Here is an 18,492-nt window from a genome sequence, read left to right on the forward strand (position 1 = left end):
ATATACCTGTATGTCATCTCCTCCTGTATATAGTATATACCTGTGTGTCATCTCCCCTGTATATAGTATATATCTGTGTGTCATCTCCTCCTGTATATAGTATATACCTGCATGTCATCTTCTATATATAGCATATACCTGTATGTCATCTCCTCCTGTATATAGTATATACCTGTAGGTCATCTGCTCCTGTATATAGTATATACCTGTATGTCATCTCCTCCTGTATATATATATGTACCTGTATGTCATCTCCTTCTCTATATAGTATATACCTGTGTGTCATCTCTCCTGTATATAGTATATATCTGTGTGTCATCTCCTCCTGTATTAGACCTCGTTCACACGTTATTTGCTCAGTATTGTTACCTCAGTATTTGTAAGCTAAATTGGCAGCCTGATAAATCCCCAGCCAACAGGAAGCCCTCCCCCTGGCAGTATATATTATCTCACACATACACATAATAGACAGGTCATGTGACTAACAGCTGCCGTATTTCCTATATGGTACAATTGTTGTAGTTTGCTTATTAATCAGATTTTTATTTTTGAAGGATAATACCAGACTTGTGTGTGTTTTAGGGCGAGTTTCGTTTGTCAAGTTGTGTGTGTTGAGTTGCGTGTGGCGACATGCATGTAGCGACTTTTGTGAGATGAGTTTTGTGTGGCAACATGCGTGTAGCAACTTTTTGTGTGTCGAGTTGCATGTGACAGGTTAGTGTAGCAAGTTGTGTGCAAGTTTTGCGCATGGCGAGTTTTGCGCGTGGCGAGTTTTATGTCTGGTGCCTTTTGAGTATGTGCAAGTTTTGTGTGAGGCAACTTTTGCATGTGTTGCAACTTTTGTGCATGTGGCAATTTTTCCGCGTGTGCAAGTTTTGCGTGTGGCGAGTTTTCCATGAGGTGAGTTTTGCACTTGTGGCGAGTTTTGCAAGAGCCTAGTTTTTGCATGTGGCGAGTTCTGCGCGTGGCGAGTTTTGAGTGGCGACTTTTGTGTTTCGACTTTTATGTGGCGAGGTTGGTGTATTTGTGGTGAAATGTGTGCTGAGGGTAATATGTGTTCAAGCACGTGGTAGTGTGTAGCGCATTTTGTGTGTGTGCTCATATCCCCGTGTGTGGTGAGTATCCCATGTCGGGGCCCCACCTTAGCAACTGTACGGTATATACTCTTTGGCGCCATCGCTCTCATTCTTTAAGTCCCCCTTGTTCACATCTGGCAGCTGTCAATTTGCCTCCTACACTTTTCCTTTCATTTTTTCCCCATTATGTAGATAGGGGCAAAATTGTTTGGTGAATTGGAAAGCGCGGGGTTAAAATTTCACCTCACAACATAGCCTATGACGCTCTCAGGGTCCAGACGTGTGACTGTGCAAAATTTTGTGGCTGTAGCTGCGACGGTGCAGATGCCAATCCCGGACATACATACATACACACACACATTCAGCTTTATATATTAGATATAGCAGCCACATAGTATATAGCACAGGCCACGTAGTATATAGGAGCCATGTAGTATATAGCAGACAAATACTACGTGGCCTGTGCTATATACTATGTGGCTGCTACATACATACATACATACATATTGTAGAATACCGATGCGTTAATACAGGCCATGCAGTATATTATAACTATTATTATTTATTTATATAGCACCATTAATTCCATGGTGCTGTACATGAAAGGGGTTACATACAGGGTTATAGATATCGTTTACAGTAAACAGGTTTACAGTGACGGACTGGTACAGAGGGGAGAGGACTCTGTCCTTGCGGACTTACATTCTGTGGGATAGTGGGGAAGAGAAAGAAGGCAGGGGTGAGGCGGCGGCTCTGGCAGTGGTGAGGTGGCGGCTCGGTTATTGTTGGCTGTAGGCTTTCCTGAAGAGAGGGTTTTCAGTATCTAACACAGCCCAAATAGTATATAACACAGCCCAAATAGTATATAACACAGCCCTCGCAGTATATAGCAGCCACGCAGTATATAACACAGGCGACGTAGTATATAACACAGGCCATGCAGTATATAACAGTGGCCACGTAATATATAGCACAGGCTACGCAGTACATAACACAGCCCACACAGTATCTAACACTGGCCACATAGTATATAGCAGCCACGCGGTATATAACGCAGCCCACGCGGTATATAACACTGCCCACATAGTATATAACACTGCCCACATAGTATATAACGCAACCCACACGGTATATAACACTGCCCACGTAGTATATAACACTGGCCAGGTAGTATATAGCAGTGTGGGCACATATCCGTGTTAAAAAAAGATAATTAAAATAAAAAATTGTTATATACTCACCTGCCGGGATCCAGCGAAGCTGTCCCTATGCGCGCGGCTGCCGCCATCTTCTGTTCCCAGGATGCATTGCGAAATTACTCAGATGACTTAGCGGTCTCGCGAGACTGCTAAGTCTTCTGGGTAATTTCGCAAAGCATCTCTGGGAACGGAAGCTGGCGGCAGGCGCAAGCACATCGTCGGACTACGGAAGGTGAGCATAGCAGGTATTTTGTTTTTTTTTAAATTATTTTTAACATTAGATCTTTTTACTATTGATGCTGCATAGGCACAGTAAAAACTTGGTCACACAGGGTTAATAGCAGCGCTTACGGAGTTTGGTACCCACGGCCCGTTACCGCTGGCATTAACCCTGTGTGAGCGGTGAGTGGAGGGGAGTATGTGGGCGCCGGGCACTGACTGCAGGGGAGTAGGGAGGGACTAATTGGACTGTGACCGTCGCTGATTGGTCGCGGCAACCATGACAGGCAGCTGGCGATACCAATCAGAGACGCGGGATTGCCATGACGGAAGTTGCCGACAGACAGACGGAAGTAACCCTTAGACAATTTATATATATATATATATATATATATATATATATATATATATATATATATATATATATATATATATATATATATATATACATACACACACACACACACACACACAATAATTGAAACGTTTGCTTTGAATGCTGACAGATGGTATTACATAAAGGGAACCTGACAGGTCCCCATACCCTCCAATCCACCAGCATTAGACTACTTACCCTGCTTAACCTGCCCTTTACAGTGTTTTAACACCTAGATTCATGCTTAAATTTTTTTTTTTTTTAAAGTCTTTCTAAACTGCCTTCCTCACTTCTGGACATGCGCAGTATGCCTCTGAACCCAGAAAGGTTACACCAAGCTTCAAAGGAGCAAAGATGTGTGTGAAAAAAGCCACGTGCATGAGCGTGCTCTACAGGAAGCTGGCAATGATGCCACAATGGCAGTGTCCACAGCGGCGTGATGACATGCTGTGCGGGGCGACTAGTCTGGGGAAACTAAAGCCACATCTACTAGTCAAAGGCCTAATTAGCATAGAAAAGGCACAGTTTATAAAGCCTTTTCTAAACATGGGTCTAGGTGTTAAACGCTATAGAGGGCTGTTCAGGCAGCAAATGCTAGAGGATTGGGATGGCATGGGGGACATGCCAAGTTCGCTTTAAAGAGAACCTGTCACTCAATCTATGCTGGCCAAATTGTGTGCTGCATGAGTCGGAACCTGACTGCACAATTTCATCCTGGTACATCTTAATCTGAAACGCTTTTGGGTTTCAGAGAAAACACAGTTTGACCATCTGATTGAAGCGTAAGTCAAGACATAAGGTGTCCACTATGGTCCTCGACCGGTGATTGACAGGTCTCCCCCATGTTTGTACATAGTGAGAGCTTTATCATCTGGAGCGACATGGGGAGAATCACACAGTGGGCTCATCTGGGCTCTCCTACGGACTCCAGTCGGCTCCTCAAACTAAGCACTGAAGCGTTTCAGAGTAAAGCATATCAGGCTGTGATTGTGAAACCAGGCTCTGATTTATGCTGCCAGTGGTTTGGCCAACATAAATAGACTGACAGGTTCCCTTTAAGGCTCATTTAGACAAGGTGATATCAGGAACAAGCAAATGTGTAAATATGACTAATTACCTAGTTAATGAGCAAAACATTAATATCGTTAATGGCAGCACTATGTCCGATGTACTGCCGATAACAAAATTAACAATTAATAAAATTAACAATTGTTCTGTATGCAAAGAATTTAGGTCGGACTGTTTAAATTTACTGAGACAGGACAGGTTGAAATACCAGTTCCAAGCTGGATGCAAGTGCAGCGCCCCAGAGACCTGTTCGTTGCAGTAATGTCGCTCTGCCACTAAGGGGAGTGATGGTACGTCTGATGGCACTAAAGGAGTTCACATGACCAGGTATCACCAGCACACATTACACTTCACACTCCTGCCACTAGGGGGAGCAAAAGGTTTTATTTATTAGGCCACTCCTCACACTGGTAAAACTAGGGGTTGGATAGGAAGTTAGGTCAGAAGCTGACTGGGTTTTGTCCAGGCAACATCCCGTGGCAGGGGGCGTTGCGGGGAAGACTTCAGGGAAGTCCCTGTCAGGTGTGGGAACCTGGCAGGTACCTAGCGACAAGGCAGAACGTTACGGAACCGCACCTGCACTACCTTGCGGCGGTATCCTAAGAAAGGACACGAAGCGAAGGATATTGTGAGACAGTGAGAAACGAGATCAAGCACAAAGGAGAACCAGTAGGAGTCGTGCCCCGAGAACAGCAACATCCTACTGAGGCGCATAGCAAAGAATTTAGGTCGGACTGTCTAAATTTACTGAGACAGGACAGGTTGAAATACCAGTTCGGAGCTGGATGCAGACAGACCACAACGTTATGAAAGGGAGGTTGTAAAATACTGATGATTCGTTACTTAAATTTAAGAGGGGACTGGATACCTTTCTGGAAAAGTATAATGTTACAGGGTATATACACTAGATTCCTTGATAGGGCGTTGATCCAGGGAACTAGTCTGATTGCCGTATGTGGAGTCGGGAAGGATTTTTTTTCCCCAAGGTGGAGCTTACTCTTTGCCACATGAATTTTGTTTGCCTTCCTCTGGATCAACATGTTAGGGCATGTTAGGTTAGGCTATGGGATGAACTAGATGGACTTAAAGTCTTCCTTCAACCTTAATAACTATGGAACTATGATTAAGATCCACTCATACACCTATGATCCATAGATAGGGTGTATGCCTAGTATTCTACATGAATCAAAGTAGAAATTCTGGAGAGCAAAAAGAAAAAGCATAAAGGGTCTCAACTGGTTAAAAACATAGTGTGCTCCGGGAGAGGTACACTCACCTCATTTTGTTGCAACTAAGCAACATGTAAAAAGTATGGATCAGCTGCTGCAGGACATGGGATCAGAGACCAATGATAATGGTGGAACCGGGTGTATGTGTCCAAATCTTCACTTCTGTTAAAGATGGATGGCAGACAATATTTTTCAAACCCCTATCTTGTCCTGCATGACCTCGAAACACATTGACTATTAACCAGTTTTGAATAAAGCTTTGAAGAATATCGTCTACCATCCATCTTTATCAGCAGGGCAGATTTGGACAAACACACCCGGTTTCACTAGTATTCTACAGGCTTTGCGTGGTGTTGTGCACCATGTTGGCTTATAGTCTATCAATAAGGGCACTCTCACAACAGCCTATAAATCAGACTAGTGATATTCAATTTATTTATTTTTTTATCAGATATCACTCAGACATCTTATCAAAATAGCATTGCTAATGCACGTGTCACAATCCATTTTTGGATTCGTGACAGCTCTGCCTCAGCTTTAATTTATATGTTGTTTTTTGCTTTCGTGCCAGCAAGGGTTAATGTCAGTTTCCTTGCTGGAAGCTGCTTTGTTGCTGGTCACCTGATGTGGGTGGTGACTACTCCCACATCATTTAAATAGCCATATGACACACCAGCTGACTGTTGGTAATAGAGATTTCTATGTATGCCAGCCTTGGACTTGCAGCCCTCTGTTGTCAGTGCTGAATCTGCTTCTTCTGTGGAGTTCGGGGTCCTGTTTCCGTATCCTCTGTGGTGTGGAGCTTGGCAGCAGAGCCAGGAGCTAAGTTGCTTGATTACATACCTTGTCTGTCTCGTGCTTGTCACAATCCCCCGTGTTAGTAGTATCTGCAACGGTGAGGTTAGCGTCCTTGTCGGCCAGTGCACTTGCCAGGGTTTAGTGAGGTGACAGCAAGGGACAGGTATGTGACAGTGGCAGGGAGGGGGAAGGACCCACATAGGGCATTAGGGGAGAGGGATAGGCACAGGCTGAGTTAGGTGATGCCCCATCCCTCATTCCCTACTATTAGGGTCTTCCTCCCCCTTTTCCCATCCCGTTGTTGGGGTTATGTCGTCCGCTGGACCGACCCCTTGTGGTTGTGACGGCAACTAATTATATATATATATATCAGACATTGGCAGTGATATAAATAGCACTATGCTGCAATTTCTTTTTGAAATTGGATGCTATTTACCCACTCAAGTCAATGCATGCGTGGAAAAAAAACTGCACACGGATGACATCCAAGTACAGTCCATTTTACGCAGACTCACAGAATGTAAAAGATGGAGACATTTTGTTCTCCATCTTCTCAGAGTGCTCAGATTCTCTCATCGGACACTATGTTGGCACTCTGATAAAACTCTGATCATACTCTGCTCAGAATGTCATTTGCATAATCTACGACCATCTGTACTTACCCTAACCTCCATATATGCAGGCTGGCCCAAACCTTACAATGTGCCATACAAATTACTAATACCTCATTCTCCAGCAACTGAACAAGGCCAGACTTGTGTAGTACATTGCTGCTAGTCCACCTGATCTAATAGTATGGTTGTGATCAACAGGCTGCTCTCCCACACGGTGCACAATAAGCGACCGTGTGAGAACTTGCATTCAAGTTCCTATAACCCATCTGTGGCTGCCTTTTTTATTTAAAGGGTTTTTCCACTTCTAGAAAAGTGGACCCCAAACACTTCCTGTAAAGTAAAATAAGGACAGCCCTTCCCGACTCCAGCACAGGCCTTCTAGCATTGCTTTTATTGCTCTTTTGACTGCAGCATTGATAAACGCACATCCCCGTCGCAGCCAATCAATAGCTCATGGGTCTGTTGATGCAGAAAGCACAAGCTGCTGAACGTGATCAGCTGATTCTCCATGTCAGTACTACAGTATTAGGTTATGTTTCCAGGGTAAGTAAATGCTGCGGATTGGACACTGCGTACAGCTGCAGCATCCAATCCGCAGCGGCCAGATGTTACAGCATAGTGGATGGGATTTTATGAAATCCCGTCTCCACTATGTGTGCAAGGACGCCTCCGGCTTCCCTGCGTATACGCACATGCGGTGCGTCTTTCTAGACCGCAGCAAGTCAATTTATCTTGCGGAGACACTCCGCCTCAGCAAGATAAATATCACAGTCCAATGCACAGGATGCAGTGATTCAGCACGGTTCAATGAACACATGCGGAATCACCGCACCTACAAAATCCGGCATAGCTTTGGATGGAACGGACATGTGCTGTGTCCAAAGTGCTGCCGTATCTTGACTGTGGAAACATACCCTTAAGGTGGTGCCAAAATATGCATAGATTTTGATAACATTTTTAATTTTCTGTTGATTGACCTGTGTAATAGTGCTTGTTTTTTTGCATGCCGATCTGACATTTTGATTTTTATTTCCCCTCTTTATGGCGATTATAGTACGGATTAATTTAAATACAAAGCATGTTTCTTTTTTATTAGCAGATAAAAAAGGGGCCATTTATTTTTTTCTCTTTATTCCCCATGGGAGATTTGAATCTACGATGCTTTAATTACTTGTACTATATAGTTACATGGGATGAAAAAAAGACCTAGGTCCACCAAATTCAACCTTCCTCCACCAATTGTACTGCAATACTTCAGTATATAATGTAAACCATGGGTTCCTATGAAGTCCATCACTATCTGAAGAAGCCACACGAAACGCAAGTTGGAAAGTGGGGCGGAGGGACAGTGTGATTCCTATATCACATTTGGGTTACTACTTTAGATTTTTTTTATTTATTTGATTCATACCGCCTTTCCATAACCGTTTACAATAATTATGTTCTCATTATATATGCATTTTTATTCTACAATCCTTTGGGTACTATTCCCTACCTATGACTTATCACTGGTTGGATCACATATATTATCTTACCGTATTTTTTGTAACATCAGTTCTCATGCAGTTTCTCCTCTACTCGGCATCTTATATGACGTTTTTCTAATCTTTATGCAATTTGTGTTTATCTTTCTGGATTGTCAATTTGACACCAGTAAAATATTCTATTTTCACAACTAATTCATTATTATCACGTATTGCAGCTAAGCAAGGATTGTGGCATTATTTATATTAGTTTATGGGACTGTCGCGGGGCTTCACAGCAGTACCAAGACGGCAGCCATGGGGGCGTTTAGAGGGTGCCGACTGACACGGTAACTATTGGTCCCACTTAGAGGGGGCAACAGCTTCAATCCTGCCGCATGAGAGTGACAGAGGCATCTACACAGTTAGGGTATGTGCACACGTTGTGGACTGCATTGTGGATTTTTCCATGCGGATTCTGTCCCCTGCGTTTTACCTAAGATTTTCTGCGGATTTCGCCTGCATTTTTACACCTGCGGATTCCTATTATGGAATAGGTGTAAAGTGCTGCGGAATCTGCTCAAAGAATTGACATGCTGTGGGAAATAAACCGCTGCGTTTCTGCGTGAAATTTTCAGCAGCATGTGCAGTGCGAATTTGGTTTTCCATAGGTTTACATGGTACTGTACAACGCATGGAAAACGGCTTCGGATCCGCAGGGCCAAATCCGCTGCGGATCCGGAGCCAAATCCGCAACGTGTGCACATACTCTCAGGCCGGGATCACACATGCGAGACTCTGCCATATTTCTCGCATGTGTGATCCCGGCCTGAGAGTATGTGCACACGTTGCGGATTTGGCTCCTGGGTATTAACATGCGAGACTCTTCTGGCATGTGTGATCCTGGCCTTAGACTACAGCGATTGCAGAGAGTTCCTGCTAATAAGAGACATGCCGGCTGTGGATGGAATGGTAGTGCGCATGTCTACACAGCCTTTTTCTTGGAATTGATGAGGGTGCCAGGAGGTTGTCGCCAAGTATAGATGTTATATGGTTATAGATGAAAATAATCTTTAAACACAGAAACTAAAGAATGATAAAAATAATGTAATAACTACAAGCACATAAACCATTATTTGTGTATTAAGTGAATGAAAACTTACTTTGGGTTCTCCACTGATATCAACAAAGTGAGCTCCATTTTCAATGCAGGCCTTCACCACAGGTTCGCCATAAAATCTGTACTGATACAATGCACATTCAGAAGACAAGTCAGTCATTGTGAAGAAGGTTTAACTAGAAAACTTAAGCAGCAATTATTATTTAGAAATGGTAATATACATCATAATGTGAGCCCTTTATAACATCAAAAGATTGTGCAACTAGCAAAAGCAATGCCGACCAATGTAACTAGATCAGGGGGCTTTGCGCCATCTCTCACAGAAGTGATGGGTCATTCAGTACAGAGCTGCCATCACCCCTCACCTACACTAACTGCATTCTTGCAGATCAGGTGAATGTTGTGGAGGCGTCTCAAGGAAAAACATTTCACAATCAGTATAGACTTTATTACAAACCAACATCTGCACCATGGACTTCCAATAAGTGGGAGAACTTTACTCTGCAGCGTTATCTCTAATCAACTGATAACAATTACAAAACTCCACAAATATGAGGCAGGGTTATCATTTATATAGTGGGTAAGAGCCAATTGGCACTTACAATATGCTAAATAGTAGTCTGCCCTATGCTAAATAGTAGTCTGCCCTAGACTTCTTCCGATAAGGCCTAATTAAGACGAGAGTAGAGGCCCCGTCACACATAGCGAGATCGCTGCTGAGTCACAAGTTTTGTGACGCAACACCGATCTCAGTAGCGATCTCGCTATGTGTGACACGTACCAGCGATCAGGCCCCTGCTGTGAGATCGCTGGTCGTGTCGGAATGGCCTGGGCCATTTTTTGATCGTTGAGGTCCCGCTGACATCGCTGAATCGGCGTGTGTGACGCCGATTCAGCGATGTCTTCGCTGGTAACCAGGGTAAACATCGGGTAACTAAGCGCAGGGCCGCACTTAGTAACCCGATGTTTACCCTGGTTACCATCGTTAAAGTAAAAAAAACAAACACTACATACTTACCTACCGCTGTCTGTCCTCGGCGCTCTGCTTCTCTGGTCTGGCTGTGAGCGCCGGTCAGCCGGAAAGCAGAGCGGCCCTGCGCTTAGTTACCCGATGTTTACCCTGGTTACCAGTGAAGACATCGCTGAATCGGTGTCACACACGCCGATTCAGCGATGTCTGCGGGGAGTCCAGCGACCAAATAAAGTTCTGGACTTTCTTCCCCGACCAGCGACAGCACAGCAGGGGCCTGATCGCTGCTGCCTGTCACACTGGACGATATCGCTAGCGAGGACGCTGCAACGTCACGGATCACTAGCGATATCGTCTAGTGTGACGGTACCTTAGGGCATGTGCTGTCTGAGTAAAGATTGCACAGCACACTGACCAAGGTAACTCAATAGGGCTGGTGAGATGACAGTTTTTCACACAGACCAAGTGTCCGTGTGGAGGGAAAAAAAACTTTTTTCAAATCCCACACAAAACATTCTTTTGTAGCACCTGATCTTTATGGGTTAAATTATCTCAAGGATCAGTATTGATCATGTATATTTTTGAAAACCGAACACACGGATGACAACAAAGAGTTTTGATGCCTTCAGTGTGAATGTACAATTGTCACAGTCATGAAAATACAGAAAAATCTTTAAATGAGAAGGTGTGTCCAAACTTCTGGTCTGTACTGTACCTCTTGTTGCCATCTATGGCTGTGAGGGGCGCCATCGCTGACCGCTCACTCGGCATCATGTGACCCCATTTGCAGCCTCCGTTGATGTCATGTCAAGTTTCCTATCTCCTGCATTTCCCCGGGCGAGACCCCTCCTGATTGACTGGGCTGTGAATGGTGTTTCACTTCACATCACAGCCCAGTCAATCAGGAGGAGTGTGCGCAACTGGGTCTCGCCCGGGGAAATGCAGGAGATCTGGAACTTGACATCAGCAGATGGCTGCAGCCGGGATCACGTGATGCCGAGTGAGCGGTCAGCAATAGAAACCCTCACAGGTACAGATGACAACAAGAGCCACTTACATAAATACTTTTTTACATGGTAGCCCGTGGTTAGTACTGCAGCCTTGCAGCACTGAATTCCTGGGTTCAATTCCCACCAAGGACAACATCTGCAAGGAGTTTGTATGTTCTCCCTGTGTTTGCGTGGGTTTCCTCTGGGTTCTCTGGTTTCCTCCCACATTCCAAAGACATATCGATAGAGAAATTAGATTGTGATCCCCATTGGGGACAGTGATGATAATAAAGTGCTGCAGAATATGTTGGTGCTATATAGATTAATTTTAAGGTTTAAATTGGTAGGGGCATTATAGAATGTAGTACACAACCTCTTTAAAGCTAACTGGGAAAGAGATGTTGGCTACTCCACGCTGCGGCGTAAAGTTGGCAGATTTTACATACAAAAAAATACATATGTTTTGGTCATGGTCGCTGTTAACCGCGTTATGGCAAAGGGTTGCTATACTAATGGAGGTTTATCAAATTCAAATCCCACTAAGGCTACTTCCGTCACGCATAATCCGGCGGCGGGACGGATTGCTGGATCTGGCACAATTAGTGTAAAAACTGATTGCAGCGGATCAGCTTTTCTTCCGGATCCGGATAAAGATATAATGTAAAAAAATAATAACCAAAAATAAAAAATTGTGATATTCTCACCTTCTGGTAGCCTTCCCGCTCCTTGCGATGGTCGCGATGCTCCCGGTCCCAGTAATGCATCGCAGCAATGACCTGCGATGACGTAGCGGTTTCACGAGACCACACGTCATCTGGGGTCATTGCCGCTATGCATTACTGGGACCGGGACCATCGCGAAGAGCGGGAAGGCTGCGGGGGACGCTGGAAGGTGAGAATATCATGATTTTTTATTTTGTTTATTATTTTTTACATTATATCTTTTTACTATTGATGCTGCATAGGCATTTTTTTGAAAATTTGCCGGATTGTGCCTGATGCAAAAAAACTGATGTGTGCAAGTAGCCTAAGGCTGTAGTCACACTAGCTCAGTGGTCCCCAACTCCAGTCCTCGAGGGCCGCCAACAGTGCAGGTTTTCAGGATTTCCTTAGTATTGCACAGGGGTTGGAATCCAACCCCTGTGCAATACTAAGGAAATCCTGAAAACCTGCACTGTTGGCGGCCCTCGAGGACTGGAGTTGGGGACCACTGCACTAGCTTATTGCATCCGATGCGAGAGCATCAGATGCGATATGTTAATGACCCTCGGCTCCTGTTCTGCTGCGAGCGGGAGCCGAGTGTCATGCGTCTGTGCTCCGAGCCTCTTGCAGAGAGAGGATCGGAGCACAGCTGCGGAGGAGGCAGAGAAACTAATTTTTCCATCTCTTCCATTGCTGGGGTCAGCGTTTAACGCACATCACACAGATGATATCCGAGTGATGTGCGTTGTCTCACTCACACCCATAGGCTTATATGGGGGTGCGAGTGAGCCGAGAGTCGGCCGAGTGGAAAACGGCTGATTTTTTTTTTTATCACATTGCACTCGTCCGTTTTAGTCGCCAGTGTGACCCCGGCCTTAGTCCTAAATCCTGGATCTTGGGACTGGTGAGGGACGCCAGAAATTCCTGTCCAATTCAGTTAGACATATCCAAAATATTATATCACACTAGGAAATCTATTGCTAAACATTGCATGGCAAGTGCTCCTCCATTCATCGATGAAGTAATAAAATATCTGAAACATACAATTTATATGAAGAAAAAAAATATGTATATCAAAAGGGGAGCTACTGCCAACTTTGGGCAAAAATGGGGAAACTGGATCAGATGTTCTGCAGTAGTATTAGGGTATGTGCACACGTGGCGGATTTCCTGCGGATCCGCAGCGGTTTTTGCGGTGCAGAAACACTGCAGATCCGCAATTGATTTACAATACAATGTAAATCAATGAGAAAAAAAAACGCTGTGCGGAAAATTCGGTGCGGAAACGCTGCAGATTAAAAGAAGTAGCATGTCACTTCTTTTTTGCGGATCTGCAGCGTTTTTATACCCATTCCATTATAGAAATCCGCAGGGGTAAAAAACGCTGAAAATCCGCAGCAAAACCGCACCAAAAACGCTGCGGATCCGCACAAAAAAACGTGACAAATCCGCAGCTGCGTTTTCTGCCAAGAGAGGCAGAATCCGAACCAGAAATTCCTAAGGCTAATCCGCAACGTGTGCACATAGCCTTAAGGGAATTGGCAAAGGATGAGATTTTCAATTTACTAATACTTTAACGAACATATTTTAGATGGTTCTCTGGGTAATGTATTGTTTGTCATACACTAGAAGGGGAAGGGTCTGGGCAGATGTTTGGGGGTAGGGAGATGTTTGGGGGTGAAAAATCTATATGTGAACAATAGTGGGGTATGTGGGTTCAAAAATTGTTCTAAAATGTATTTTGCCAGCTTTAATAAAAAACTTTTTTCCATTCAAAATGAACGAATGGCATGTTCTCTTATGCGTGTCCTTACTTTGGATAGGGTCAAATCTGCTGACCAACTCCCTAGTCATGTCTACTACATTACAGGGCTGGGTAGCCCACTGCCAATTTTTGTAGTCAGTTTGATTTTTATTAGCAAGGAATTTCATAGACATCATTAGTACCTTCCCAGAAACCCCCATTTAGGATCAAGTACGAGAGATGTGTAGTTTTCTTCTTAAATCAGTTTTTTCCCCCCTTCTCCCATTTTCCCTTCACCCACAGATGGTATATATCAGCAGGCCCCATGTGCTCTATCCAAAATGTATAAAACCTCATGTTCCCAGGACAGAGTAATTACTTCCGGTAGCAAAGCAATCACCTATTGCTGAGACAAAGTGTTCATCATTATTTTTTTTTTCCTTCAAACTTGAGGACTTTCAGCCTAAGGACAAAGGGCACAAAGTCTTAGGACTCCTAACTGAACATTGTACAGCCCTATTGTAAATTCTTGTAGTAGAGAAGAATATAGATGAAAAGTCTGATGGAGCAGGTCACAGTGTGTAGGTATTCAGCGGTAGATTAGAGGCTAAGTGCACCTTTATGGCAGCCCATTATGGCTCAGAAATGCATTATCAGGTCACTGCAATAAATATTATCAGTGAATGTCTAGAACAAGGGTGGCCAATTTATTTTCCCTAGAAAAACACGTGAGAGATTGATACCAGAAGATACAGATACTGTTGAAGTCAAGACGATGGGGGGGTGAAAAGTACGGGCTTCCCAAAGTCACAGGCGTCAAGTCACAGGTTCAGAAGTTCTGCCTGTCCTAATCCAGGAATAACCAAGGGCCGAATGTGCCCCACGGGCCACAGTTTGCCCAGACCTGTACTAGAACTATCAATATAACACCCTCATGAGGATATGCTAGTCAATGCAATTACATCAGCAAAATAGCCTCAAACTGCCAAACAGGAGAGGTAAGAAACAAGCAGTGTCCGGGTCTGTGGAGTCACATTGGTTGCCAAGCCAATCAGTAACACTGAGATTGAGCATTTGATGTTATCCCTGAGGGGTCATCGACTCTCCCAGATATCAGGGGAACAGGATTAGGCAGTCAAATTTAAACATGTCCAATATTTTGTTCTCTAAAGGAAATGGCTGCCGTTGGATTAGTCCCCAATCCCTATTGAGAACACATGTACACTTGGCTTGGATGATGATGCATGTGGGGGAATATAGGAGGAATAGCAGCAGGTAAGACGAGTGTTAGCGAACAGTTTTTTAAAGTGTATGGTAACAGAATCCTGCGCCTGCACGCCCTCCACAATACGAACCTCTTCCTCCCTTCTATGGGCACTGCATTCTTCTGCGTCAGCGACTTCCTCTTCAGTGATGTGCGCGCCGATAAGGTTCTCTCCCCACTTCCTCCTCCCTGCATAGTCATTGCTATGTACACATGGTTCCTAGCGATGACCATGCAGGGAGGAAGTAGGGAGAGCATATTATCAGCATGCACGCCGGAGGTCACAGCGACTAGCCGATGCCTGCGCAGAACACCCTTGAATGCAGCACCCATAGAAAAGAGGAAGAGTATTGTGGAATGAGTGCTGGGCGCAGGGGCAGGATTCTTGGGCCATAATTGACGTACATGGGAGAGGGGGTAGTTTTACAATGAAGATAGGAGGCAGGATTTCTTCCAGGCACCGCACTCCTCAGAGCCTGGAAGAAATCATTAGCATAAAGACCAAACATAGCATTTCTCAACAACAAGACCGGTAATATGAGGCATACAGGAAGGACTGGTTTAACATTTCCATTACCTGCATACCCATATTAACACATATACATCCCAGGGGTGACAGATTCCCTTAAAAGAGGCATTCTGGTTAAAGCAAGACATGACCTGTCCATAGAATTAGAAAGATAACTAAAATCAGTAGGAGTCCCATTGTCGGGATCCCCTTTGCTAGCCAGTATGGAAACTGCAAATAACGCAAACACTAAGCCTCCATTCAAAACCTATGGCACAGAAATTATCCACACTGGAATCTGCACCCATGCCATAGACATTAATGCACAGTCAAATGCAAGCACAATCTGCTTCTGCCGTCAACGCTTTGCTTTCAACCATGGGACCCACAATGATGTAAGCGATATCACCTATCCAGTAGATAGGCGATGATTTGCTTATTCTGAAATACCTCTTTAAAAATAAGCATTAGTCTCCGTGTGAATTTGCCAGAACAATGAATATAGTATATGGCGAGAACCCTCCTAAAAGTGGATCAGACACAAGTGTGAAAATGAAGCAAAGGTCGATTTCTTATTTGGCGACTTCTTTATTTTTGTTGTTAAACCTGTAAAAAAAATATACAAAAAAAAGAATTACAATAAAATACAATGCAGCGAGGGGCCCTGATACGCTTAAAAGCAGCTACTAAAGTAAAAAAACTGACAAAAATTGGCATCAAAGTGGGCACTGGAGGGTGTTGTTGAAAGGGTTAAATGACTTTGAGCCACCTCTCTCACACATAGATCAGGGTGCCTCACATCAAATTCAGGTCACTCTTGTCTGGCCCAAATGGCTTCTGGACATCTGAACTGGCAGCAAAGTGGAGGTTCATTTTAATTATTTGAATAATTGACTGGTGTTTTTGAGGGGTTTAGTAACTTTGGGCCACTGACCTCACACCAGCATTACATACGGTACATAGTACGCCCTCTTTGATGCCCAGAACACATTTTGACCAAGATTAAAGTGGCCTGAATTTGATGCGGGTCATCACTATCTGTGTATTGGTGGTGTGAGATCAGTGGCCCAAAGTCATTTAACCCCTCAAAAACATCAATTACTTACTCAAATCTGTAAAAATTGTCTATTAGCCAGTTTTGATGCCCATTCTAATGCCCAGAACATATTTGGGCCAGGCTAGAGTGACCTGAATTTGATGTGGGACACTCTGATCTATCACTTTGATGCTCATTTTTGTGCCAGTTTTATAAACTTCTGAATAAACTCAAAAGCAGCTACAAATCAGAACCACTCACTGTATTTAGTTTTATTTTTGTAATTGTTTTATATTTGCCATTAAACCTGTAAAAAAACAGAAAGGAAAAAAAAAGAAGTTGATGAATAAGAAACAAAAACCTCAGCATCATAGTGTGAACCTAGCCTAAAAGAATTGTGAAGTTTGTGCAATCTGTATATAACCTACACTGGATCCAAATATACAGTGCCCTGCAAAAGTATTTGGCCCCCTGGAACTTTTCAACCTTTTCCCACATATCATGCTTCAAACATAATCATAATGATACCAAATGTAAATTTTTGGTGAAGAATCAACAACAAGTGGAACACAATTGTGAAGTTGAACGAAATGTATTGGTTATTTCAAATTTTTGTGGAAATTCAAAAACTGAAAAGTATTATTTGGCCCCTTTACTTTCAGTGCAGTAAACTCACTCCAGAAGTTCATTTTGGATCCAATGTTGTCCTAAATGCCTAATGATGATAAATATAATCCACCTGTGTGTAATCAAGTCTCCGTATAAATGCACCTGCTCTGTGATAGTCTCATGGTTCTGTTTGAAGCACAGAGAGCATCATGAAGACCAAGGAAGACATCAGGCATGTCTGTGATACTGTTGTCGAGAAGTTTAAAGCTGGATTTGGATTCAAAATGATTTCCAAAACTTTAAACATCCCAAAGAGCACTGTGCATATTGAAATGGAAGGAGTATCATACCACTGCAAATCTACCAAGACCCGGCCGTCCCTCTAAACTTTCATCTCAAAACAAGGAGAAGACTGATCAGAGATGGAGCCAAGAGGCCCATGATCACTCTGGATGAACTGCAGGGATCTACAGCTGAGGTGGAACAGTCTATCCATAGGACAAGAATCAGTCATACACTGTACAAATCTGGCCTTTATGGAAGAGTGACAAGAAGAACGCCATTTCTCAAAGATATCCATAAAAAGTGTTATTTAAAGCTTGCAACAAGCCACCTGGGAGACACACCAAACATGTGAAAGAAGGTGCTCTGGTCAGATTAAACCAAACTCGAAGTTTTTGGCAACAATGCCAAACGATATTTTTGGCGTCAAGACAACACAGCTCATCACCCTGTACACACCATCCCCACTGTCAAACATGGTGGTGGCAGCACCATGGATTGGGCCTGATTTTCTTCAACAGGGACAGGGAAGATGGTTAAAATTAATGAGAAGAAGGATGGAGCCAAATACAGGACCATTCTTGAAGAAAACCCGTTGGAGTTTGCAAAAGACCTGAGACTGGGACGGAGTTTTGTCTTCCAACAAGACAATGATCCCAAACATAAAGCAAAATCAACAATGGAATGGTTCACAAATAAACGTATCCATCTGTTAGAATGGCCAAATAAAAGTCCAGACCTCAATCCAATCGAGAATCTGTGGAAAGAGCAGAAAACTGCTGTTCACAAACGATCTCCATCAAACCTCACTGAGCTCGAGCTGTTTGCCAAGCAAGAATGGGCAAGAATTTCAGTCTCTCGATGTACAAAACTGATAGAGACATACCCCAAGCGACTTGCAGCTGTAAGCGCAGCAAAAGGTGGCACAACAAAGTATTAGCTTAAAGGTCCACGCCCCACTTTTCAGTTTTTGATTTTCAACAAAAATTTAAAATAACCAATAAATTTCATTCAACTTCACAATTGTGTTCCATTTGTTGTTGTTTCTTCTCCAAAAATTTACATTTGGTATCTTTATGTTTGAAGCATGATATGTGGGAAAAGGGTGAAAAGTTCCAGGGGGCCGAATACTTTCGCAAGGCACTGATCAGGACTATGTGCTGGTTTGCCGCCTGAGAACTTAAAATAATTACGGGTTAAAAAAAGTATGTGATAGAAAGTTGTAGA

General features: G+C 43.6%; 1 protein-coding gene across 1 annotated transcript in view; it reads right to left on the minus strand.

Moving 5' to 3' along the window:
* Window positions 1-18,492, minus strand: part of LOC138681637 (saccharopine dehydrogenase-like oxidoreductase) — a 155,877-nt gene that overhangs the window by 117,397 nt on the left and 19,988 nt on the right. Inside the window, exon 3 of the mRNA XM_069769312.1 lies at window positions 9,206-9,286. Coding sequence (XP_069625413.1) covers window positions 9,206-9,286 — 81 coding nt within the window. The remainder of the gene's footprint in view (window positions 1-9,205; window positions 9,287-18,492) is intronic.

Source organism: Ranitomeya imitator, chromosome 5 (genome assembly GCF_032444005.1).
Source record: "Ranitomeya imitator isolate aRanImi1 chromosome 5, aRanImi1.pri, whole genome shotgun sequence".
Classification (NCBI taxonomy): Eukaryota; Metazoa; Chordata; class Amphibia; order Anura; family Dendrobatidae; genus Ranitomeya; species Ranitomeya imitator.